This window comes from Equus asinus, chromosome 25 (genome assembly GCF_041296235.1).
Source record: "Equus asinus isolate D_3611 breed Donkey chromosome 25, EquAss-T2T_v2, whole genome shotgun sequence".
NCBI classification, from domain to species: Eukaryota; Metazoa; Chordata; class Mammalia; order Perissodactyla; family Equidae; genus Equus; species Equus asinus.
In genome coordinates, this window is record NC_091814.1 from 53,638,324 (window position 1) to 53,662,934 (window position 24,611).

At 50.5% G+C, this 24,611-nt stretch overlaps 1 protein-coding gene and 1 pseudogene across 4 annotated transcripts in view; both read left to right on the forward strand.

Moving 5' to 3' along the window:
- CD247 (CD247 molecule) overlaps positions 1-24,611 on the forward strand; it is a 73,599-nt gene that overhangs the window by 39,984 nt on the left and 9,004 nt on the right. Inside the window, exon 1 of one of the 4 annotated variants that reach the window (XM_070497629.1) lies at positions 15,143-15,452. The exons of 2 other annotated variants lie outside the window; for them this stretch is intronic. In XM_070497629.1, the coding sequence (XP_070353730.1) occupies positions 15,440-15,452 (13 nt within the window). In that variant the 5' untranslated portion in view covers positions 15,143-15,439. Of the gene's footprint in view, positions 1-15,142; positions 15,453-24,611 lie in introns of those variants that run through there. One more of the 4 variants, XM_070497627.1, reaches the window with a different exon arrangement.
- LOC106841537 (mitochondrial carrier homolog 1 pseudogene) lies at positions 18,821-22,743 on the forward strand (annotated as a pseudogene).

Consider the following 24,611-nt stretch of genomic DNA (forward strand, 5'->3'; position numbering starts at 1 on the left):
AGGAAATATTTCCTAAGCACATGAGTAAAAGTAAAAAATGTGACTACTTAAATTTCAATTTCTACGTGTCAAAGACACCAAATGAAAGATAGATGATGAGTGGGAAAACACAGATGACAAATACAAAAGAGAAAGGGTGACTATCCCCAGTCTGTAACATGCTCTTAATGATCGCTTCTTAAGCAAGCATGACAAAAAAAAAGGAGAAGGCATCACCACAATTCATAAAACAAGAAACATACACAGTGAAGAAAATGCACGAAAAAAATGTTCAACATCACTAATAATCAAAGAAGTGCAAATTTAAAAATTAGACTCTCTCTTTGGCTTACAGGTGGCTTGTTTTGGTTTTTGTTTGTTTGACGATAATATCCAGCGTGGGTGAGAATACAGTGAATTATAGGCTCTCGAACACGGATGAGTGTCAGTTGGCACCAGCTTTCTGGGAAGTAATTCAGCCCTAAGTTTAAAGAGTCTCAAAAATATTTATTCCCTTTGGCTATGCATTCCCATGTGTTTTATTTATTCTTCAGAAATAATCAGAGGGATAAATATATCTGTGTTGGAGGATGTTTATTGCAACACTATTTACAATACTCAAAAATCAAGAACAAGCTATTTCTAACAATAAGTGGAGTGGCTAAATAAATTACTATATATAGTACTATCTAAAAATAGTAAAAAATAGGTTGCATTAGGTAAAAAGCAAACAAAATCCCTAAGGATACGACCCCAATTTTTTAAAAAATGCATTAGGATAAACACCACAAGAAAATACAGCAAAATGTTAACAGTGATGATGTTTGAGTGCTAGGGTTATAATTTTTATTTTCTTTTTTATGTTTTTCTGTATTTTCTAATATTTCTATAATTAACAGTTTTACTCCTATAATCAGAAAAGTTATACAGAATATAAAAATGATTTCCCCTAGTTTTGAATTGAGAAATCAAATTCATCCTAATGTCCCCAGGGAGCCCAGACAGGGCAGGTCTGGCTGGGACTAAGGAGCTCCGCTCAGTACAAGCTCCCGCCGAGGCACCCGTTGGATCTCCCAGCCGAGGTCTGAGTCCCAGTTTCAGGGGAGAGCCTGGCGCAGGTATAAACGTTGGAGTCAACAGCACATGGATGGTATTTTAAAGACCTAAGAATGATGGATGAGATCACAAAAGGAGTGGGTTTAAGAAGATTAGAGAAAAGGTCGGTGGCCTGACATCTGGGAGAGACAGAGGCATCAGCAAAGGAGACGGAGCCCCAGTGACCACGATGGCGCCCAGCGCAGGCTCTTAGCAGACACATCTGCACTGACCAAAGGGACAACACAGGGTCTCCAGGGACTGATTTATTCTAAAACCTCAGATCACTTGCCAGCACACTTTCCTTTATCTCTCCTGCTCCTTTCAGGCCCAATTCTTGACAAAAAAGGAGGGGGCATGCATTGTTCTCAAAAATAAAATCATGTTTGTATAACAAAAAACGTCAGATTAAAAATGCGCTGATTCAGCGTTTGTGACCATCTTAGCAATGTGTCAGTGTCTCGACATCACCAGTAACCACTTGTGCACACTGGGAAGTACTCCAGTAGCGGAGCACAGGCAGGGGGCGGGCACCCTCTCCACTGAATCCCCTTGATTAAATGTGCACCTGGATCTTACAGTTGACAATCACACGGGTCTCCAGCTTCGTTTCCGATGATCGGTCCTGAGGGCCTTTGGTTAGGACCCAGCACGTTTGGACTGTATCAATGCACTCAGTCCCACAAATACATAAATCTTGCTTGCCAGACTTTTTAAAAAAGATTTATTTCGAAACCAGATGACGTCATTTCAGTTTTAGGAACTCCTGTTTTTGAGTGTAGTTTGCTTCTTTTCTATGTTCGGGAGTGTAGCTTCTTTAGGCTGCTTGGAGGAAAAAGATTATTTTATTTTTTGACTCCCTGCATTTACAGTGGATCAGGCAGGTGGAGGACCCCTATCTAGGAGAGACCGGTTGACTGGGAATGGAGGCGTTTGCTGCTGTAGACTCGTTGTTACAATTTAGCAGAAGGCAGGGCTGACAGTGGAGGTGGGAAGAGAAAAATGAGGGTTGCCTAGTCTCGGTTTCTCCTTCTTGGGGCCAAGGTAGTGAGGGTAGGGAGACCAGCCCTTCTGCAGGAGCGAGGCGGTGATGTGGCTCTGTGGAGGTCACTGGACTCAACTGAAGGAAAGCGGCTCTGAAGCAGTCCTGCCGGGTTCCTGGGAGGCTGACTCAGAGGGGTCTTCACATTAAACCGATTGATGGTCTCTCCATGTCTGGGAGAGGTGCTTTGGCTCCGTGTCAGAGCTCCCATCAGACAGGCCTGTGCTGTGAAAGCTTTGAAAAATGGTTGGGATGAAAAAATGGACTCTGTGCAATAGTAAATTATAATGATGCTTTGTATTTATAGCCCATGCTCCAACTGAGGGAGCTCTGAGTTCTTTATGGATATTAACTCACCTTTCTCACAATAGAGAAAAGATCATTTTGTCAATTCAGTATTTTTGTATCCTTTTTTTCTTTTGCTGGGGGAGGAAGATAGCTATTACAGGGGTGTTTTCTTATATAAATTTGGAGGCAATAAATCTTCCTTTCATTTTTTTCTGCTGGAAATCTTCTCTTATTGGATATCACATAAGAAATTAAAAATGAATAGTGATGCCTAGAATGTGTGTATGTGCATTTATATGTCTTTGTGGGTGTAGTGTCTATATAAATATTTAATTTTTATGGTCTAAGCCTTCTCCCTCAGTTTTCATGAGCTAGAATTTATTAGCTACTGAACAGTGGGGCTATTATTATTTGCTTTTGCACCTAAATGATTTAAAAGTCAATTATGAACTGGCTAAGGGGATTGGAGAACTGTGGCATGTAATATGGCTCAGGCAATTTCGATTTGTTACCCAATGTCTGGAATGAGGAAGTGTCCGGGGTGGGAAATAGCCCACAGACGTACTGTGCAGATATTAAACCGACCAGACAGAGGCCTCAGGTCACCGGGTTGTGAGCAACTCTGCTGGGTTTCCTCCGGGTGGGGTGGGGTAGGGGCAGGAGGTGCTGGGGATGTGCAGGCAGACACATAAATCTGAGGATAAAGCAGAACCCCAGGACTGGCCAAAAGGATGGCTTACAACCAGACAAGCCCAAGGAGCGACTGGTCATAACAACCAGCTGCGACACAGGTCTGCGCTCTGAACCCCTAGCAACAATTAGAGCAAACGCCAGCCTGGCCCAGGGCCCCTGGAGGGAGAGTAAACATTTACTGCATTTCCTATTTCTCTGCAAAGTGCCTCTTCTGAGTCACTAAGGCAGAGAAGGAGGCTAGAAGGCGGTAATAGCCCAATACAACCGAATTATTCGTCAAAGGGAAGTTCCCCTATGGAATTCATGTCCTTTGAACCCTCCAAATGGGAGACAGGAGTTTTCAGGTGGTAAAGAAAGGTGGAAAATAGCAAGGCACAGTTCCTGTGCTGGGCCCTGGGGCTTTATGACTTTGTGTTTGTGTGAAGACCCGCTGAAAATCAGATTATGTTCACCTGGAAATTAGCCAGGAGCAAATGGTGAATCTTTGCTAACAAGCTTGGAGTCCACGATAAATTTTAAAAAGTGAGAGCGCGTGACAACGAGCATTCACCATAAAGCTTCGGTTGCCTCTGGGTTCTGGCCTGGAAGCTGAAAAGGATAAAGTACTTTGGGAACAAGAGCCAGACTTCGGACGCTTTTGCACATTAGCTAGCTAATGAAGGTGCCCCAGTCTGTCTGCTGGCCGGTTATGACTCAGTAGACTTGTTGGCAGTCCCCTCCCTCGAAGACGGAAATTGCCGTATGGCACACACTACACACACGTACCTATGTGTGTCTGTTTATATGTGTGCGGAGGCATATATGTATGCCTCCACACACATACGTTTTCCCTCATAAAGAACGTCAATTAAACTTTATTTTTGGTATTTGGGTGACTTAAAATTGAGGGGGAAAAAAGCAGGGCAGGGGAATCATGATTTTGTAGGTTATCTCTACACGAAAATTTCCCCAAAAGCATTAGTTCCATATTTTAATATTAAAGAACCATCTGAAGTGGTACGACATGAAGGTGGACTTAAATTGGACACACGAAACTGCCTAGCACCTTGGATCCGTCCAGAGACAAGCCGATTTCTTTTCCTGAAGGAGGTCAGAGGTAACCTGGCAAATGGTCAGAAAAGTGTGCAGGGGGAGGGTATTTTCTTTGGTCCCTTGTCTGATCTGAGGCGCTCCTAAGTGACTGGTTCCACTTGTGAGATCCGTGCTGAGCCGCAACGCCAAGGCCGCAGCCCGAGCCCCCAGGGCAGTTCATGAAGTTTGGGTCTCAGGCTAATTGATGCCACAATCAATCGAGTGTGTTGTCGGGAGGCTAAGCCAGAGAAGCAGCGCTCCAACGAGGAATTTCTATGCAGTAAATATCACTTAAATTCCTCTCAAAGTTGGAGCTGGTGTCAAAGTCCAAAAAAGCAATATTCCGTGGCAACTGCCGTCAGGAGTGTGTTTGTGCCCGGCCGTGCATCATCTGAACACTCGAATTAGCAGGGAAGAGAGATAGTGAGTTAATATCACCCAGCTGACTGCTCCAAGAACTGCTTTAACTGCAGCGAGAGAAATATGGAGAGGGCACGGCCAGCCATCAATGACCTCCAAATGACTAGACGCTCAGAATTTTCTGGCAGCCTGGGCTAGATAAATAATTCCCACTGTGAAATAAATAAATTCCCTGAAATATTTCAGGGAAACCAATGCTTTCACTTCCTGGCCGCTGTCTACAAGGAGCTGGAGAAATACTCCAGGAGAAGAAAGGAAGATGGGGGAACAGCTGCAGCTTTCCACCCCCTGCCCTCCGTGTATGAGGGGCTGGTCCCCCAGTGAGGCTGGCCCGGTGGGGTGGGAGTGGGAGTTCTTCCAAGAACGCTGTATTCGAGGTTTGTAAACACATGGTTCCGGGTCTGGACAGGTCTTTGGAAGGGAAGGAAGGATGAGGGCATGAAAGGAGGAGGGGGGAGGAGACATGTGGAGAGGGAGATTGAGGAGGAGAGACAGAAGGAGAGAGAGGAGAGGGGCTAGAGACAGCGAAATCAACAAAAAAGGAAATAAAATGAAGGGAGCGAGAAAAGAGACAGGGAATAGTACCAGTCACTCTAAAGCAATGGGCACCTTCCTTTTACAGAGCACACACTGCAGATACATATTGCCATTTTGGAGCCTTTTCAGAAACTGTACTTTGCCTTTTTTACTTTAATTGAAAACTTTTTGCCTTTAAAACAGAGATGCTTGCTGTTTGGGGTCAGCACTGTCGCCCTCCACCTCCAGGTGTTTCAGAGCTAGAACAACAACGGGCAAAATTCTTCCCCATCTTTTTCACTCAGTCTGCTCCCCCGGCTTTCTGCCTCCAGAAAAAGGATGGAGGTTGAGAAAGAGAGAAAGAACTTTCAGGGGCTCAAGATATCTGGGCCCCTACCTGCTTCAGGAGCCAAGACCCTTGCCCAAAGTGGGAGGCAGCGAGTTCTGAGCCCGAGGAGCTCCTCCCAGGCAGTCTGCTAAAGAGACTATTTCTGAGCCCTTCTCAGGGCACCCAACCCCTAGAGATGTGCAGAACTAGAACTAAATTTCTCTTCCTCTGAAGGAAATCGGGGGTGTTTAGGAACCCTGCACGCAGCACGGAGGCCACCTCTGTATTTGGAGCTAAGAGTGTATAGAAAGCCTGTTAGAAAGGCAGGCTGGGGAAAGAAACAAGCTGCCTTCCGTATGGCACAACCAGGGAATGCAGAGCTGGGCTTCCCGCTGGGCGCCGGCACGGTCCCAGAGTGATTCTGTTCAAGGAGAGCGGCATCTGCATGGGGGAAATTATAAACATTATTTCCATTTATAAATTAAGCTCCTTAAAGGAAAGGAACTGAAAAACAGTTTTTTTATTGCCCAATGAAAAGACAATTGGTACCAGCCACGATTGACACATTCTGGAGAAAAACAATGCACGAGCAAACACAGGACACGTTCAGCTGCAGGGGCTCTGTTGGAGGTGGTTCTCAAAGGGGGGCGTCTTATTAGGCAGGGTCAGGAGTTCTGAGGTGCCTGGTGATCTCATGAATGGGAGGGCTATCTCCAGGCTGTGTACTCCTTAAGTCAGCAAACAGAACATCAAAAACAAACAAATTAATCTTTTCTTCACTATTTTGCCCTGACCATTGCCCTTTATAGTTATAGGACCTAGGATTCACAGGAAAAGGAAAATTCTTTAGCCAAAATGAATTACTAGTTTTAATTCAGGTGAGAGGTTGACAGTCTCCTTAACTTAATAGTTTTGGGAAATACATCTATGTAGCTTCAGGTCAAATTCCAGCCACTCATTTGAATGGGGGCTATTTTTCTTAAGTTTAGAAGTTTGACTTTGTTCCACAAAGTAATGACTCTCTGGATTTGGTGTTCAACTAACAGATCAGCGTAATTTAGTTCCAGTTCCCATCCCACCTGCCTGTCGGAGGCTGAGGTGCAGGATCAAGAGAAGGGAGGTGCCGGTTACGATTCTAGATTCTACACCCCAGCAGACTAACTCCACGAAACCGACTCTTATGTTTTGTGACTAAGTGTATGTGTGTTACTCTCCCTTTGCCTTCTCCTTTTAAAACAAGAAGTGATGAGTTTTTCAGGTCTCTGCTTCCAGACCGAAGGGCTGCGGGCATTTGAAGTCAGATGGGAGGCAGGAATGAGCGCTACTAATTGGGTGCATCCTGGTGTGCCAATATAAAGGGCAGCCAATCGAACTGCGGGTTTCTGAGTTTGCCATCCGTACCTGGCCCACCTGGGGATTAAGAAGGCTTGCTGGCCGCAGGTCATAGGTCAAACTGCAGACTTGACTGCAATTCCCTGGATGATTCTCATACCAGAGCGGACAGGGTCACTGCTATGCCAAATATCCCAGAGCAGCTCATGCTCAGTGGGCACAGAGAAAAGCCACACAGACACTCGGAACAATTGCCAGCGTGGCCCGGCAACTGCCCATCCTCCAGAGGGACCTGGATCAAGCCAAAGAGCAGTCCCCAAGTCCTTAGGGCCAGGACTGCCGGGCAACATGTCAGCCAAGGCTATCAGAAGTACTCCCATACCTCGCTACCTCAGGCTTCAGCCGTGTAAGAGGGAGGGTAGGCCTTTCCAGGGACGGGAGGCTCTGAGGCTCGGTCTGGCCCCTTCTACTGGCTGGTCACATGCTGCTGACATTACAGAGAGAACCCAGGTAGGGAAATGGCTCACGTGCCTCTTCACTGTAAATGGGTCTGGAGCAGAGATAGCCCTCTGAAGGGCCTGTCAAACGTCTCCCAGCAGGGCCTTGACCCGGTCCCAGAGGAATATTCCACCTCCTTTTCTAGCTTAGACACTTCTGAGAGGCAGGCTGTGCCCGTTGGCAGACCCTCTCGCACCGGCTCTCATGTGTGTGGACACATTTACTCCCAGGTCCTAGTCCAGGTCCTGCCATCTGCGTGCTCGGGATACCCACAGAACACCAGCTTTGCCAGCCCTCCTGCCCGTTGCTAAGGCTTTGTTCCCTAAGCCACACCGGTTCAGCTGCCCGGCCAGACTCAGGGCCTGGCACACACAGGCCTCTTCTGTGATCACAGGGCCAGAGCTGCATTTCAGGAGAGGTTCCAAGGACGCTGGCCTGTGACTGCAGAGCAAGCCCAAATTCCAACCTTGTCCTTGTCCTGGGATGTGAGAGGGGAACATCAAGCCCTGAGCAGGACAAAGAGACAGATGTGCTCCCATCAGCCTCCTGGGCTTGAAGAGAACCAGGCAGGGAGGGGACCTGGGCTCTACGCAGGTTCCGCACTGACCACCTGTGACGGTGGCCGGGTGACCTATACAATGCTAGATGTCCCACCTTCCTCCTGCTGGCTCCCGCCACTCTCTGACTCGGCGGGAACCCACCTTTAACTCCTTTAACAGCCTTCCATCAGCTACCCCTTGCGCCTGCTGCCCTGTGCGTGAAGAATGCAGAGTAACTTAGACATTCCTTGACCTAAAGTGCTGCTGGGGATGGGGGAGGTTCATAGGAGGCATCAAAAGTGTACTTTTACTATTGTCTCAATTCAAAAATTTATATTCTTATATAATACATTGTAGAACTTGGAAAATAGGGAAAGGCATGAAAAAGGTTTGAATCGCTCCTAATTTCACAAACCAGAGATGAAACCACTGTAAGCATTTCGCTGTATTTTCTTGTGGTGGCTCTTCTGCAGCGCTACCCGGATCTCTGTCTATGCTTGTAAGCCTAGGTTTAGAATCAAATAGGAACGGCGGTGGGGCGCTGCAGGGGCGGCCAGGGGCTCTGCAGACCTCACTGAGCCCTGGTGGTCATGGTGAGACATCCTGAGGACCCAAATTAGGGGGTAAGTGAGAGAGCAAGAGGAGAGGTGACAGGCGCAAAGACTCACCCCCCGGACGCACCCCTCACCGCCACCCCCCAGAAGGGTGGGTTTGGAAGCCGCAGGGCGAACCCCCTCCCTGGGAGAGAGCCACGATTGGAGGTGGCAGCCCAGCAGGCTGGCTCTCGGCCCACGCTCGCCCACGTCCCCAGCGCGTCCCCAGCCCGGCAGCTGCAGGGGCGGCAGGCTTTGTGGGGCCTTTGATCCGGGCGAACGGAGCGCGTCACAGGCGGCGGCTTGCGCGCGGGGGCCGGGCCCAGGTCGCCGGGCTGTCCGCCCCCAGGAGAGCCTGCGGGCGCAGCCCCCCTGCCGGCGACCCGCGCGGGAGCCCGGGAACGCGCCCCTCCCCCAACTCCCGGGCCCCGCGCACCCCGGGGACCCCGGGCCTCGGGAAGAACGCGCCGGCCGGGGCAGCAGGCGGCGGGGACGCTGCGTGCTCCTCCGGCTCCTCGCCGCACACGGGGCGGACTTTTCCGACGCTCACTTATGTTTCTTTTCCACATCTGAGACATAGAGCTGTTCTTGTCAAATTTTGGGGGATTAGCGAGAGAGAGTTGAAAACACAGCCATGAAAGAGGCAGCCCACTCTGGGCTCGCCCCAGAGCAAGGGTTCCCGTGAAACCGACCTGACTTTATCATTTGTTCACTCATCAAACCCTTCTGATCACCTGCTTCTGCTGGCACCAGCTGGGGACTAGACAGTCAGAAAAGAGGAAGGTATATTCCAGCCTTTGTGGAGTTTAATTTTTAATTGGAACAGACCTGTCATCAAATAATCAGCGAACAATATGTCAAGAACTACAGCATCTGCAAAGTCAGAAATTACCATAAACTTATTCTTAAACAGAACGTTAACAACATTTTCAGACAATATGCTCAGTATGGTTTTCTTCAACCTCCAGACACCGTACCAGGAAGTTCTTCTAAATTTAAAGCAATGAAGCCAATTGTTAATGCAAAAACAGGACAAGAAATACACTACAGAGCGTCCAAAAAGGCTGGAAACACAGAGAAGTACTGTATTTCTTGTACCTTTTTTTACAAGATGAACTGTCAGATCCCTTTCTTAATTTAGAGGTACTTCATCTGAATGAGTGTCTGAAGGTTGAAGGAAGCATATTGAACGTGTTATTTGAAAATGTAGCTACTCTTCTGTTTAACAGTAAATTTAACCCATGGTTCCTGACTGTTAGGGCACCCTTAGAAGAGAAACCGGTCCCCACTGAAAGGACACTGGTTCTGCCTGAAGGAAGCACAGAAATTTTCCCAGAGGAGGTAACATTTGAGCTGAGCCTTGAAAGATGATAAAAGCTGGTCACGCTGAAGCATGTAACAGGAGGGTGAGCTGCGCAGTCTTGTGGAGGTGGCAGGCTGGCCCACCCAGAAGGTGGCAGCCCCGTTCTGGGGGAACCTCGGCCTGTTCTTTGTTTAGGCGTCAGTGGGATGCTGCCCTGGGTGGCAGTCCTGAGTGGCAGGGCCTGGGCCTGAGTCAAATGCAAGGGGGCCTGCCCACGGCCTGGGACCCCCGTGAGTCACGGCCCTGCCCGCCTTCCTCCCTCGAGGGCTCGCAGGCTGCACCATGCCCGTTCCTCTCCGTCATGCTCACCCCAGGGCCGGGCCTGTAGGGGCAGCAGGAAAGGTGGGGGCATGTTTGGAACCTGACACTTTGTAACGGTTCCTCACTAGGAAATGTTAAGTAGTTTTCTTCCTGACAATTAGCTCCAACGCTGGATCACAGCCAGAAGGAACCCTAGAGACTGTTACATTAACACACTTATTTTGGAGGCAAAGAAACCGGGGGTGAAGTGATTTCTCTGGGGTGATTTCACTTTGGGTGACAGCGTTGGCTCAGGCTCCCATAAAAATGATCTCTCAGGCCTTTTCCAACTCATTGGTTCTTTGAAACGTAAGGGGCAAAGCTTGTGCATTTTACAGTATTAATGACCACCAGTCGATCAGGCAGCCTCTCAGTCATCTGAGCAGTTATGTAGTTACCGAGCACCACGCCGCCTGACGCTGGGCTTCCTACAGTGGTGGAAACAAAGGCACTAGAAGCCATGCTCTTTGCCTCGAGCAACCTGCAGTCTAGTCGGGTAGGAAAGAACCCCTTCTACACAATGAGAGTAACAGAGAAAGCGCTCTTTGCACTAACAAATAATGACTGCAGTGGCTGGCGGTGTGGGCTGGGGCTCTGGGGAAAGAAGTCTTAGGGGAAGGTGAGAGCAAAGAAGGCTTGGAGAGCACGACTGGAGGGGCAGGGAAAGGCGGCACGTGGATGGAGAGCTGCGGGCGACATTTGGGAAGACTCCAGAAGGCCCGCGGTTTACACAAAGGCGGCCTCACTCCTGGCAGGCTCCCTGGCTTCCGCTCACAGTTCTCACCTTCCAGGTTGGGAGGCAATTTTGGTCCTTCTCCATCCAGGATAAATCAGTGAAAGACTCAGGGGCAAGAGGCCAGCTCCATTTTGGCTGCAATACGTGTTTGTTCTTTCCTCCTTCGCTGGTCATTCTGGTCTGTTTGAGAATTGGACTTGTTCTCTTTGGCTGACTAACCCTGCACCAGGGACTAAGGCATGCTGAGGCAGGCCCAGGGCTCCATCCCATCTCCACACAGCCCTGAGCAAAGGGCTCCGAGCCCCTAACTTGCCCAGAGCAGCTCGTGGCTCCATGCCAGGAGCAAAGCACGCTGCTGAGATGTGCTGATGTGCCCAAGACACCCAGCCCGCTCCTGGCCATGCCCAGGCTGGCACCTCACACCCACTGTTCAGAACCTCCCAGGGCACAGGTGGTGTGGGGTCTTCCCGGGCAGCCCCCAGCACCCCACCTGCTGGTCCTCAGCCAATGACTGGATGTGAAGAAAGCCAGGCTAGAAGGAGACAAAGAAATTCCAGGACTGTCCTTGCTAGCATATTTTAAACAAAGCAGAGCCTCAAGCAGCCACGTTAGGTATGGCATGACGTCCCCGGGAGATTACACATCCACACGATGAAACGTGGGGAATGAATGCAAGGGGGACCTGCAGCATCCACGTCGTGGCTTTCTCAGTGTTTCTCTGACAGAGGGGACGGCGTGTGTGGGAACCGCTTGCTGTGTCTACAGCAGAGAGCCTTGGGGCTGCCCTCCCTCAAGGAGCAGACTGTGGCGAGTGCTCACGTGGGGCCAGATGTGTTCACGGAATCCTCCAGACCCAACCAGCGCAGAGGGCAATGGTCCCAAAGGGCAGGGTCCCTGGGTACCTGGGGGAGTGTTAACAGGCAGACCCCTGGCCGCCTTCAGAGACTCTCATTCAGCTGCTAGTGGCTGATTCTGACACAGGACCCAGACCAGCTGGGGAAGCTGCTGAGGACTTTGCCTCTGCTGCAGGCCGACAGGAGCAAAGAAACCCCTCTTCACCCAGCAACCAGCTCTACCAACTTTTTCTGTCCTTCTAAGTCAAAATTCTCTGCATCTGTATTTTTCATAAATACCCTGTCATGGGACCTAATTAGCACAAGTCAGAGAAAACCAGACAGACCCCCAGTTGCCGTCCCCTTGGCCTCGCCCCTCTTTTTTGTTTGTTTGTTTCTTTTTTTTTCCCTTTTTTTTGTTTCTTTTTTTCTCTTTTTTTTTTATTAAGGTTATGAAAGTTAACAACCTTGTGAAATTTCAGTTGTACATCATTATTAGTCATGTTGTAGGTACACCACTTCACCCTTAGTGCCCTCCCCCCAGCACCCCTTTCCCCTGGTATCCACCAATCAGTTCTTTGTCTATATGTTAACTACCACCTATGAGTGGGGTCATACAGAGTTCTTCTTTCTCTGTCTGGCTTATTTCACTCAACATAATACCCTCAAGGTCCCTCCATGTTGTTGTGAATGGGACGACTTTGTCCTTTCTTATGGCTGAGTAGCATTCCATTGTATATACATACACCATATCTTCTTTATCCAATCATCAGTTGCTGGGCACTTAGGTTGCTTCCATGTCTTGGCTATTGTGAATAATGCTGCAATGAACATAGGGGTGCATGGGACTTTTGGAATTGCTGATTTCAGGTTCTTAGGATAGATACCCAGTAGTGGGATGGCTGGGTCATAAGGTATTTCTATTTTTAACTTTTCGAGAAATCTCCATACTGTTTTCCATAGTGGCTGCACCAGTTTGCATTCCCACCAACAGTGTATGAAGGTTCCTTTTTCTCCACAGCCTCTCCAACATTTGTCACTCTTGGTTTTGGATATTTTTGCCATTCTAACAGGTGTAAGGTCGGCCTCGCCCCTCTTCACCAGGCCCCTGGCTCCGGGTGGGGTGGGTGAGAGCACGGCACCAGCAGACGCAGTGCTCTGCCCTCGCGGGGCGCCCGCAGGGGAAGCCCCGCCTGGGTGCCTGGGCTCCAATGTGAAAGCAGCTCTCTAAGCCGAGTGGCAGCTTTGACGACATTTGGAGTCCCCTGGGGAGAACAGAGAGACCCCTGTGCTTCCTCCTTGTTCTCTGACGCTGGGGGAGGAGTGCTGGCAGCTGAGGCCCAGCGCTGGCAGGCTCCTGTCTCCTGGGCCTGTGGGTCAGGGAAGCAGCGCCTGTCCTCACGGCCGGGCAGCTGTGGACACGTGTGAGCGTGTGCCTGACGACCCAGGGTCTGCTCTGGACCCTGCCTCCCATGGGGCCCCTTGGATGGTTCTCCCTTACATCTGGGACACAGCCCCTCCGACCCCCGGCCCCTGAGCCCGCTGCAGATCCAGCCACCCCTGAGAACTCCCAGCCCGGGCGCCTTCTCAGCGGAGGGCCGGGGGCGGTGCGGTGGGGGGAAAGGGACCGCAAGTGGGGGCGGCCCGGAGGGTGTGTGAGCGTTCAGATGGAGATCTTGGCGATAACCCGGCTGGGATGGCGGCGCTCGGCAGGAAGCCCCGAGCAAGCGGGGAGCCAGCTGCGGGACAGAGGGGAGGGGCTGCTGCTCCTGTAACCGCACCGCCGGAGGGCCGGCTGCAGCCCACCCTGGCTGCGTGGGGAGGCAGGGCCTCAGGGCCCCTTCCCCGGGCCCAGGTTTCCTCTCCCTCTTGGGAGGGCTGTCCTTCGTGGATTTGGTTGGTGACCTTGGGGGTGGGGTGGGGGTACACCTGAGTGCACCACTGTGGGCTCTGACAGCCTGGGCAGGAGCCCACCCCGAGTCAGACCCTGGGTGGTGGGGGTCAGGGGCGAGCCGAGCGTGTCCACCTGGGGAGAAGCCGGAGCCGTCCTTCTCCTTCTTCTCCCTTTCTCTGAGGGGCGCAGCACCTGAGCAAGGGAGCTGGCCCCCCGAAGGCTCAGGTTCGCCTCTCCACCAGCCCAGTGAGCTGTTGCCTCTATCCCATGGCGTATCGATGTCTGATTTAAAATCTAAATAGCATTTCCTGCCCCCAGCCTTGAGCTTGAGAAGCGGGGCCTCGTCCCGTGCCTTGCCCCGGGGCCTGCCGCTGTGTCCTGCAGCGGGAGAAGCCGTGCGCAGGGCGCGCAGAGGCGGAGGAGCCACCGCCCTGGGCTGGGGAGCCCCTGGCTGTAGGGGCGTCCGGCAACAGCCTGGGGCGGCAGGACGGTTCCCAGAGGACGGGTGAGGGCTGCACCCCTGGCTTCCTTCCACCCCATGGTCTCCCTTGGGTCACCCAGGCAGTTCCACTCCGGATGCCCAGAGACCGGCTTGGCCTCTAGGGTGCCTGACTCCTGCGTGCAGGGGCACCGGCTGGGCGGGGCTGCGGGTCAGCGCTGCTTCCATCTTCCTTCACCTGCTGGCTCCCTTGGCTGGTGCTCCTGTCGGGGCGGGGGAAGAAGGGCTTGCATATGAAATCATCTCATTCCTGCAGCGCTGGGAAGTAATAACAGCAACAGTGATCATGCTATTTACCAGCAGTCATGGTTTTGGCGTCCATAGATAACTGTAATCCTATCCCCCAAATGCCTTTATAGTGCAAGTTTCTGTGTATTGGAGATGCTTCCACAGCAAGTCAGCACCAGAAATGTACTGAGTCACAGCCCAGTCCAAGGTGCTTTTCTGGGTGGACGAGTCCCTGTGCCCCCAGTTTCCGCTCTGCCTAGAATTGTGCCACACACGCCGTGTTTGATTTAAGGATGCGCGTCATTTGTTTTTGTTTGGGTTGTTTAGTATTATAAATGTAATATGCTATCATGGTTAGAGTTTCAAAAACACAAAAAGGTGCAAAGTAGAAAGTAAGTCAAATTCTCCCGACTTCCAGAACTTGTCCATCCTCCCAACAGAAACTCCATCAGATAAATTTTTGAGTATATATGAGTATACTTGTGCAGCCTGCATAAGATGTCTTTTCTTTTTTATACACAAATAATATACACACTGCTCTAGAGCTTGCTTTTTTTACCTAATTATCTTGGAGATCTTTCCACAGCAGCGCGCATAGAATCACCTGTTGTGTTTTTGCTTTTTGAACTGCTATACGTGAATATACCAAAATTTGTTTATCACTTTCCCAGTTGGTGGACATTTACGTTGTTTTCCTTTTTTTGCTCCTGCAGATGATGCGGTAAACACTCTTGTACATATATCTCTGCATACATACTGTGAGGGTTTGTCTGCAGAATAAAGGCTCAGAGAAATGGCAAAATCCCGCCTGGCGTTTTGCCAGAAGGGGTTTGCTCTGGAGTGGCTCTTTTTTTAAATGGTGCTGATGCTCCAGAGCGTGATGCAAGGGCTGAGTGCTGTGTAAGAAGACAAAGGCCTGGCGGGACCTCACCTCTCATCTGGGCTCCGCTATGTAGGCGCCTCGGGGCCTCAGGAGAGTCACTTCATCTCCCTGACCTTCAGGCTCTTTATCTTCAAAGTGGAGCAAATCAGATCTGCCCAGCTTATCTCACCTCACTGTTGTCAGGCTTGCACAAAATCGAGAAAATAGAACGTTTGCAAACGGAAAGTGTGAAGCAAATGTTTGCAGTGACCTGCCGGTTACAGCGTCGATTCCTGGAATCAGGCAGGAAAGCCGTGCGTCCAAGCGGGCATGGAGAAGAGGAGTGAGTCCTTCTCTCTCTCTCGATATGTGTATATGTGCTGCTCTCTCGCTCTCTGTGTGTGTATATTGCTCATACTGTGCCTGGCACATAGCAAGTGCTGTCTGCTACAATGAGAGACTTGTCCCCTGGACTTGAGGCGCCGCTGGAAAGGCGGAGTGAGTGGAAGGGCCCCAAAGCATGCAGTCTGCTCACTGAAGGTCCCTCGCGTGTCTTTATTCCACTCCCAGGGCGTGGCCGCGGGCACCGTCTCCCTTGTGTTTCTCAGCATCCTGCACATCTCTCGGTGGGCGAGCTGTTTACTCACCTGCCTGCTCAGCCGTGAGGCCAGGTCTGTGCTCCTCGCTGCCTGGCACAGCGCCTGGCACCTCCTAGTAGCGATGGTCACTGCCACGCACGGAGTACCTGCTAGGTGACAGGCCCTGGGCTAAGTCCTTGCTCACAGGAAATGAGCACCCTCCTTACAATTGCCCAGAAGTCAGGAATTATGGTGGCTGTTTTTAGAAAAGCAAACTGTCTTATCTTGCTAGGGCTGCCCTAACAAAGCGTCCCAGACAGAGCAGCTGAAACAATAGATGTCTATTTTTCCACAGTTCTGGGGCTGGCAGTCTGAGATCCAGGGTCGGCAGGGTGGCTTCTTCTGAGGCCTCTCCCCTTGGCTTGTAGGTGGCCACTGTCTCTCCGTGTCTTCCCTGCACATGCCTGTGTCCTGCTCTTCTTGTAAGGACCCGCTCGCATTGGAACCAGGCCCAGCCTACCGACCTCAATTGACCTTAATTACTTCTTTAAAGACCCTATCTGCAAATGCTGTCACATTCTGAGGGACTGGGGGTTAGGACTTCAACCTATAAATTTTGGGGGGACACAGTTCAGCCCATAACAGGAACAGAGGCTTGGTGGTCACATGTGTTAATAAATGATGAAAGAGCAAAAGAATGAATGGATTCGCCATCCCTTCGGGAGAAATAAAACAACCTTCTGGGTGGAAACCACAGCTTGGTTTATGGGGCGAGGGCAGAAGGAGACCAAGATTGCTGCCTTCGGGGGAGGCACGCAGATCAGGGAGCGCCCTGCAGTGTATTCTGGATTTTAGGCCTGTCCTGCAGCTCACCTGGCATCTGTAGTCAACCCAGAGGCCCAAGGCAATGGTGAACCAAATTTATTCCAAATGGGTTTAATTGTTTTCTTTTTAATTTTATTTATACCTTTGAAATTACACAAATAATGTATATTTGTTGTAAGAGGAGAAACCTCTGCAAATGCTCCCATCTCATTCAGAGTAAAAGGCACTGGCCAAGGAGGGTCTTACTAATGCCCCCAATTGCTTGTCACCCTCTAACCTCATCTTCTAGCACTCTCCCTCATTCATGCCTTCCTGGCCACATCTGCCTCCTTGCTGTTCAGATATACCAAGCCTGGTCCACCACAGGGACTTTGTGCCTGCTCTTCCTCTGCCAGGAGTGTCCTCCCTCCACGTGTCCTCACAGCTGAGGCCTTCTGACCACCCGTGAACAACCGGATCCATCTCCTTGTCATTGTGTACTTTCATTTCCCTGATAGTTGTGAGACTGAGTGTCTTTTTATATGTTTGTAAGCAATTTGTTTTTCCTCCTCTAAGAATTGCCTACTTGTATCTTTAGCTGAATTTTATCTCAGACTGGTTGTCTTAGTTTTCATTTTTCAAAATATTATCAACTGAATTCTAAACCTGTAAAAAACTTTAGGAATGAAGCTGTTCATCACAGAATTACTTACAATGGTGAAAAATTGGAAACAAATGACCATAAGTGGCAAATGGTTAAATAAATAGGGGGAGGATTATTATGCAACCATGAAAAAGGATAATTAGCAAAACTATGAAGTAACATGAAATATGAATATATGAAATAACATGAAAATATAATATTAAATTATAATGTAATATCAACTGAAAAAGCAGATTTTTTTCAGGGAAATTTTTTTATGGAGAATTATTACAATTTATAAATAACAAGTACCTTGGAAGGCAATCTGCCATCTTATTAATAGTGGCTGTGTTTGAGTGTGTTATTATAGATGATTTTGACTTTTTCTACTTTGCTGCACTTTTTTTTTAATTGAGGTAACACTGGTTTGTAACGTTATATAAATTTCAGGTGTACATCATTCTATTTCCATTTCTGTCTAGATTACATCATGTTCACCACCCAAAGACTAACTACAATCCATCACCACACACGCATTGCCCAGTCACCCCTTTCGCCCTCCTCCCGCCCCTCTTTCCCTCTGGTAACCATGAATCCAATCTCTGTATCTCTGTGTTTATCTGTTATTTGTTGTTGTTTTTATCTTCTACTTAGGAGTGAAATCATGTGGTATTTGACTTTCTCCCTCTGACTTATTTCACTTAGCATAATACCCTCATGGTCCATCCATGCTGTCGCAAATGTCAAGATTTCATCGTTTTATGGCTGGGTAGTATTCCATTGTGCATATATACCACATCTTCTTTATCCATTCATCCCTTGATGGGCACCTAGGTTGCTTCCAAGTCTTGGCTATTGTGAATAATGCTGCAGTGAACATAGGGTTGCATGTGTCTTTATGTATTCGTGCTTTCATGTTCTTTGGATAAATACCCAGAAGTCAAATAGCTGGATCATACGGTATTTCTATTCTTAATTTTTTGAGGAATCTCCATACTGCTTTCTGTAGAGGCTGCACCAGTCTGCACTCCCACCAGCAGTGTCTGAGAGTTCCCTTCTCTCCACATCCTCTCCAACACTTGTTGTTTCCTGTCTTGTTAATTATAGCCATTCTGATGGGTGTGAGGTGACATCTCATTGCAGTTACCCTGCACTTTTATAATAAGTTGATTTACTTGAAAATGAAAAGTGATCACAGAAAAATTTTATTGCACAAATTATAACAAGTTTAATGGAAATAAAAATATAAGAAGGGAAATATTTGCTCATAATCCTGTTACCCCTGAGAAATCAAACAGCCTCCTTTCTTCCCTGGAATCGTTGTCCCCTTGTCCCCTTGGAATCCTTGTCTATGAGGATACATAATTGTAGGTCACCGTGCCCAGAGATTAGCTTTACAATGAAACACGAGCATTTGAAACGCAACACTGAGGAAGTGGAGTTGAGCAGGCTGTGGCAAATTAAAGTGAGTAGCAATAAATTATATGGCACTAGTAAATTGTACGGACTTGTTCTGCAGGTCAAGGTGATCAGGGAGTCTCCAGGTGGGTCAGCTCTATGGGCATTGGCCAGTGTGCGTCCTGGCCTCACATTTGCTGGCAGGCCATCCTTCCCTAGGGGCCTCTCAGCCCCCTGCCCCCTCAGAGAAAGAAGGCCAAGTGTAGAGTTAGGGTATCACCTGCTAACATGGTGCGATCCTCCGATAAGGAAGGACTCCACAGCCTGGTGAGGAGACCCCTCCCCAGCCCCGAGGACCGTAAGTTGTCAAGGGCAGTACCAAATGGTGGTTAGGATTTGGACCAAATGGTATCTGGACAACAGATCCAAACAGGCCTGCGTTCAACCCTGGCTTTAACCTCTGAGTCTCAGTTTCTTCAGCTGTAAAGTCACAGTTGCCGTAAGGATGAAATGAGCAAACTCCCATGTGCTTCCTGACACAAAATAAATCTTCAGCCAGTGGTTCTCATTATTACCTGCATCCAGCCTATATCTTTCCTGCTGCAGGGAAGGTCAGTCGCTCAATGAAAGGGAGCAACCCCCTGGGGAAGGTCTGGGTGCTTCTGGGGCGGTGGTCAGTGGGCCGGGCATCACACACAGCACACCACAGGCACCCCAGAGCTGCTGCCACTGCCTTCCTAAGCACGTGACTTCCTGTTTTCTGAATTCTTAGCCTGCAATGTCATCACCACTTGTGTCTGAGCCTGGTGGGGGGCTGGGCAGCTGCAGGACCCTGGGAACAAGGTTGGGACGCAAAAGGTGGGCGGAGCTTGGGGGCTGGCCATCCTACCCACATTGTGGGCTTTATGGTTAATATTGACGCTGTCAGTGCCTCTGTACTGAGAGCTTACCGGGTAGCAAGCCCATCCCCTTTAAGTGCCACACACCCTGGGAGGTCACTGGGAGATTGTCCTGTGGTCACACAGCTAGCTCAGCAGCAGAGCCAGGCCTTGGACTCAGGTTCTCTGTTCTTGCTGTGATGCTAAAGTGCTTCCTATTACGGGGGAGACAAGCTGGACACGGGTGGGACTTTAAAGGCTGCCTCATGGAAGGAGGAGAATCTGTGTTCTTTGTGCTTCTGAAGGCAGAACTGGGACCTAGTTGCTTTTTTAAAACCCTGAAAGTTAGAGCTCTCCACCAGTGATTGATGGGTGGTGAGCTCCCTGTCACCCAAGATATTCAAGCAGAGGCTAGAGATGCCAGAGAAGAAATTCCTGCAAAGCTCTCTGGCTGAGAGGAACCCCAGAGGCAATGGGATAAAGGGGAGAGACAAGGGACTTTGCATCAGATGCACTTAGGAACTTTCTTGCTGAGTGACCTTTCTGAGCCTCAGTTTCCTCATCTGCAAAATAGAATCGAGGATTAAGTCAGATAATCCTGACTTATTAGGACAGGGCAAAGAGTTCTCTAAACTGTACACAGGGGGCCAATCTCTAAACTGTATGCCGGGGGCCAATGTAAGTTACCCCATTATCATTTCGTGAAGCCAGGAGCACTCACAATGCCCACACACTATTGAGCCCCTACTATGTGCAGGCACTTTGTGCAGATTCATTGTCTGACTTCATCCTTGTACACCCTGAAAGGTGGGTATCTCCATCATGAGCAAGGAACCTGACCAGGTCCTGTCCCCAACCTTGGCATGAAGGGGTGACAGGTGGGAAGGCCTGGTCCGCTCCTCCTGCTCTTTGTACCCACGGAGCCTCTATGGTGGCAGAGAGGCCACTGGAGACCCGTGGGCTCAGTATGTGCCACCGTGCAGGACACTTCCCCCTCACTCTCTCATTTTATCTGCGTACCTACCCTGTGAAGTCAGTCTTCTTAAACCCCTTTTGCGGATGGGGGCTCTGAAGCTCAGGGGGCTAGGAAAGCTGTCCCCCAACACAGAGCCAGCGAGAGGCAGATTCAGAATTTGCATCTGAGTCTTTCTGGCTCCAAGGCCTATGTTCCTTCCTCTTCTCAGGTGGTCTAGAGCTGGGTGAGGAGGGAAATAAGCAAGTGAACCCAAAATGCATCACTGTGCTTTCCAGGACTGTAGGGGAGGGGTCACAGGTGAAAAGTTCACGAGCCGCTGTGACTAAGTGTCAAAAGCCAGCAAACAGTAACGGCTGTGAGCCTCTGAGAGCTGGGTGCAAACTCTGTGTCCTGTCCCCAAAGATGAGATGCACCTGAGGCAGAGGTAAGATAAGTACATGGAATCAGGAGACCCAGTGATCCCATCCAGCTCTGCCACTAAGCTGCAGGTGTCCTTGGGGAAGTTACGTTATTCCTCTGGTCCCAGTTTATCAACCTGTGAATTGGGCCCAGTACTAGCCGCCTGCCTACTTTCTGGGCTTCCATGGGAATCAACTCCATCAGGCACAGGAGCAGTATCTACAGGAGTTGGATGTGAGAGGTTCTGCAGATGCCCTGCTCCTAAGCAGGATGTGCTGGAGGAGTAGGCTGGCTGGAGGGGAGACGGGCACCAGTGTATACTTGCAGCTTCCGGCTATGGCAGGACCAGGTTGATTAAGACCTGTTTTCCCTGGTCTCAGAAGTTCACAGCCTGGCTGAGGGACACACAATACAATTCAAATACACCTCACCGAGAGAAGCCAGATTCTGTAACAGCAGGTGCCTCCCCCAGGCCCTCTGGGGCCCCGGAATCTTCCTGTTAATGGTCAGTGCCATGAAACTTCCTGAACTCAGGGCTTTCATGAAGATGACAAAAGGGTGTATAGAGATGGCTAGGCTCACTCTCACTAATAAGACATGACATTTTTAGACGCAATTAACCGTACGGATAGATACTCTGATCCGTCTCTGGTTGCTCCTGGAGTCCCCTCTGGACGTTTCACATGGGCTGTTCCAGGTTTCCAGCTACAGGGTAGGAGGGCTCCAGCTTATGATGCTTCAAGTAAAACTGCGGGTGGCGCCATGGGGAAGTTGTGCCCCAGCTCCCGGCGGAGCAGAGCGGCTGAGGGGTTGAGGCCGGGGCTCACGACCCACCGCCTGAGCACCGCGCAGGGCGCCACCCTGGGGCTGTGGCGCAGCCCTCGGCTTGCAGGATGGGTGGCAGGTCCGGGGGCCTGGGCTCCGGGGACAACGCCCCCCTCACCGAGGCGCTTTTCGAGCCGCTGGGCGAGAGCGTGACAACGCTCTACCTGAAGCTGTTCATCCAGGTGGGTTATGAGCCGATGCCCCCACCAGCGGGACCAGTGTGCTGGGGAGGAAGGTGCTCTGTCTGCCCATCTTTTCACTGCCGCCAAGAACACGGTGCAGGTGGATGGGAGACAGGGTCGTTCCGAGGTCTCAGTCCCCGGAGCTGTCCACTGCCCTCTCCGCTGTGACCCAGGGCAGCATGAAGGTTTTCCCCGCGGATGAGATAGAGCAGGTTTCCAACAAGGATGATGTGGAGACTTCTCTGAAGGAAGTAGCAAAGGAGACCTAAGGATGATGAGGCAGTGGTGTCCCACACGTTGGCCCCCCTCCTGCATGTCATCTCAGTGAGCCACATGGTCCAATCTGTGGGACAGGAAGCCGAGTACAGAGGCTGCCGCATTCCACTGGGGAGACTCTCAAAGGGGAGGGGCCGCTGGCATTAAGCCCTTGTTGGGTCAATCCCTCACCTCCTGGGAGATGTGGTTTTCTTGTGAGGCTGTAACCTGCTGGCCCGCTGCATCGGTGCCTACCTGGTATGACAGTGTGATGACAGGGGGCTGAGAAACAACCAGAATCCAGGCTCCCAGCTCAGCCAGGCCCTTGGCCATCCTGAGCTACCCCGAGCTTGTGGTGGGGGTTCAGTGAGCATGCTGACTGGCCCCTACCTGCTGCCGGTGAACAACTGTGGGCCGCAGGCAGGGCTCCCCCTTCATCCCTACTGCTCAGTGCCAGATCCACCGCTGGAGGTGCTTGTGTGCACAGGGCTGGGCCCCCGGGGGCTTCAGCCTGCTTTTCCGCCAGGTGTTATCGGGATGGTGCTTTGCCCTGGAGTAACCTGAATTACCTAAAAAACACGCTGTCGCAGCCTGGCCATCCTGGGGGAGGCCTGATCATCCTGGGGCACCTGCACGATGACCCCAACCCAGCAACACCCAGATGTGCTCCTGCGCAACTGGGCTTCAGTGCCCACAGTTGCCCTGCGTCTGTCCAGATGCAGGAGTCTGGTGTGGTGGGGCTGTGCCCAGTGGATTGGGTCACCTGTCAGGCCTGGGAAAGGCAGGGTGGGGTCGGGAATTGGGGCAGAATCCCCTTACTTCTCAGATGTGCTGAGTCTTCCTTGTGCAGGGGCTAGAGAATGGCTCGTTCCATCCCAGGTTTGATGGGAAAAGGCTCATGAGGTCAGATCCCAGCCCCGGCTCCCATCCTGCACTCGGCTGGGAGCGTCACTCTCCTGTTTGTAAATAGGGTGTGTGCCCCTTCCACGAGGCTGCCGTCATGTCAGGACCCGTGCTCGGAGGCTGTTGCTAGGCTCTGTCTTCGTTTTCCTCAGCGCTACTTTTCTGATTTGAAGGCAGCATCTTCTGAATGGCAAATCATGTGACTGCTCAGAATGCATCCCCTCATCAAATGCTCGTCGTTGTAATGGTGATGCCTCACGTGTGGGACCTGGTTACCTGTGTGTGTGAACACCCAGAAGTTAGGGAGATCGGTGGCTCTAATCCTACCTAGTTTCAAACTTCCTGATGTGGTTTGACACTTTCTCTCTCAAATAAATGTGTAGTATTATCCCCATTTTACAGATGAGGAAACTGAGACTTAGGGAAGTTCAGTAATACGTGGAAGTACACAAAAGTTACAGTGTATCAGAAGGCCTGAGGCTTTAGTTTGCTCTTCCTCTCTGCCTGTGACGTTTATATCTGTTGTAGGGCACGACTGTATCCCTATGGAAGGCTGCGCTCGTGTGAGCTTGCAGCTCTGAGCCTCCATCCTGGCCCTGCATGGGCCTATGCTCATCCCAGGCCCCACCCAGACCAATTAAATAAGAACCCAGGGGGAGGGGGTGGGCCGATTCTAATGTGCAGCCAGGACTGAGAGTCTGTGTGAGAACCCTCAGTCAGTCTCTGGGCCCTCTTTCAAACACTGGGCTTCTCCCAGGTGCTGTGATTCTGGGGTAGAGGACGGGCGGGGGGGGGGGGGGGCCTGAGATAAAGCAGCTTCTTCGGTTGTATGGGAAAGCGGCCACCAGGTAACACTGTTAAACACCTCCTAGGAAGCAGCCAACGGTTCCCTTGAGAACTGGATGCAGTGGGGATATGAGCAAGGCGCACAAGTGGCTCAGGGAAGGAGGTGAACAGGGGGATCCCTTGGGGATGGAAGAGGAGGGGGCAGAGAAGCTGGGACCCGGAAGGGAGTGGCTGTGGCTCATGCCTTTGAGTTGGCATCTTGGAAAACTGTCTGCTGTTCAAGGGAAACCCCTCCACTCTGCCTGTGGCCTCATGACCTAAGCTGTAAGCTGCATGAGGGCGGGGACTCAGAAGACCCTACCCAAATGCTAGACATCATTGTCCTTATTAAGGAGGAAATTTACAAAAACACCTACAATACATTACCTCACTCAGTTCTCACCACTACCCTTAAGGTAGATATAGTTACCTTGCATTTTATAGATGGAGGAACTGAAGCCCAGAGAGGTGAGGTGACTTGCCCAAGACCACAAAGCTGCTTCGTGGTAATGGAAAGACTAGAACCCACCTGACACCCGATCCTGGGCTCTTTCTATTTCAACATGCCCTGGCACAGAGCAGGTGCCCAATAAATATTTAATCAATTATATAATTCAATTAGGCCCTGGGTCCCTTCGAGGAACTTTCTGGGCTATCGCTGCCTTCCTCAGGCCCGTCCCTCCCAGCATGGGCACAGTTGGACTGGGCAGAGAGTGGGTCCTTATCCTGGAAGTGTGTTGTGGTTAACATCCTCTCCTCCGCCAAACCACACACGACACTTGTCATTGGTCATAAAATCATGATCCTCTTTGGAGAGAAAGAAAACCTGCGCCTAT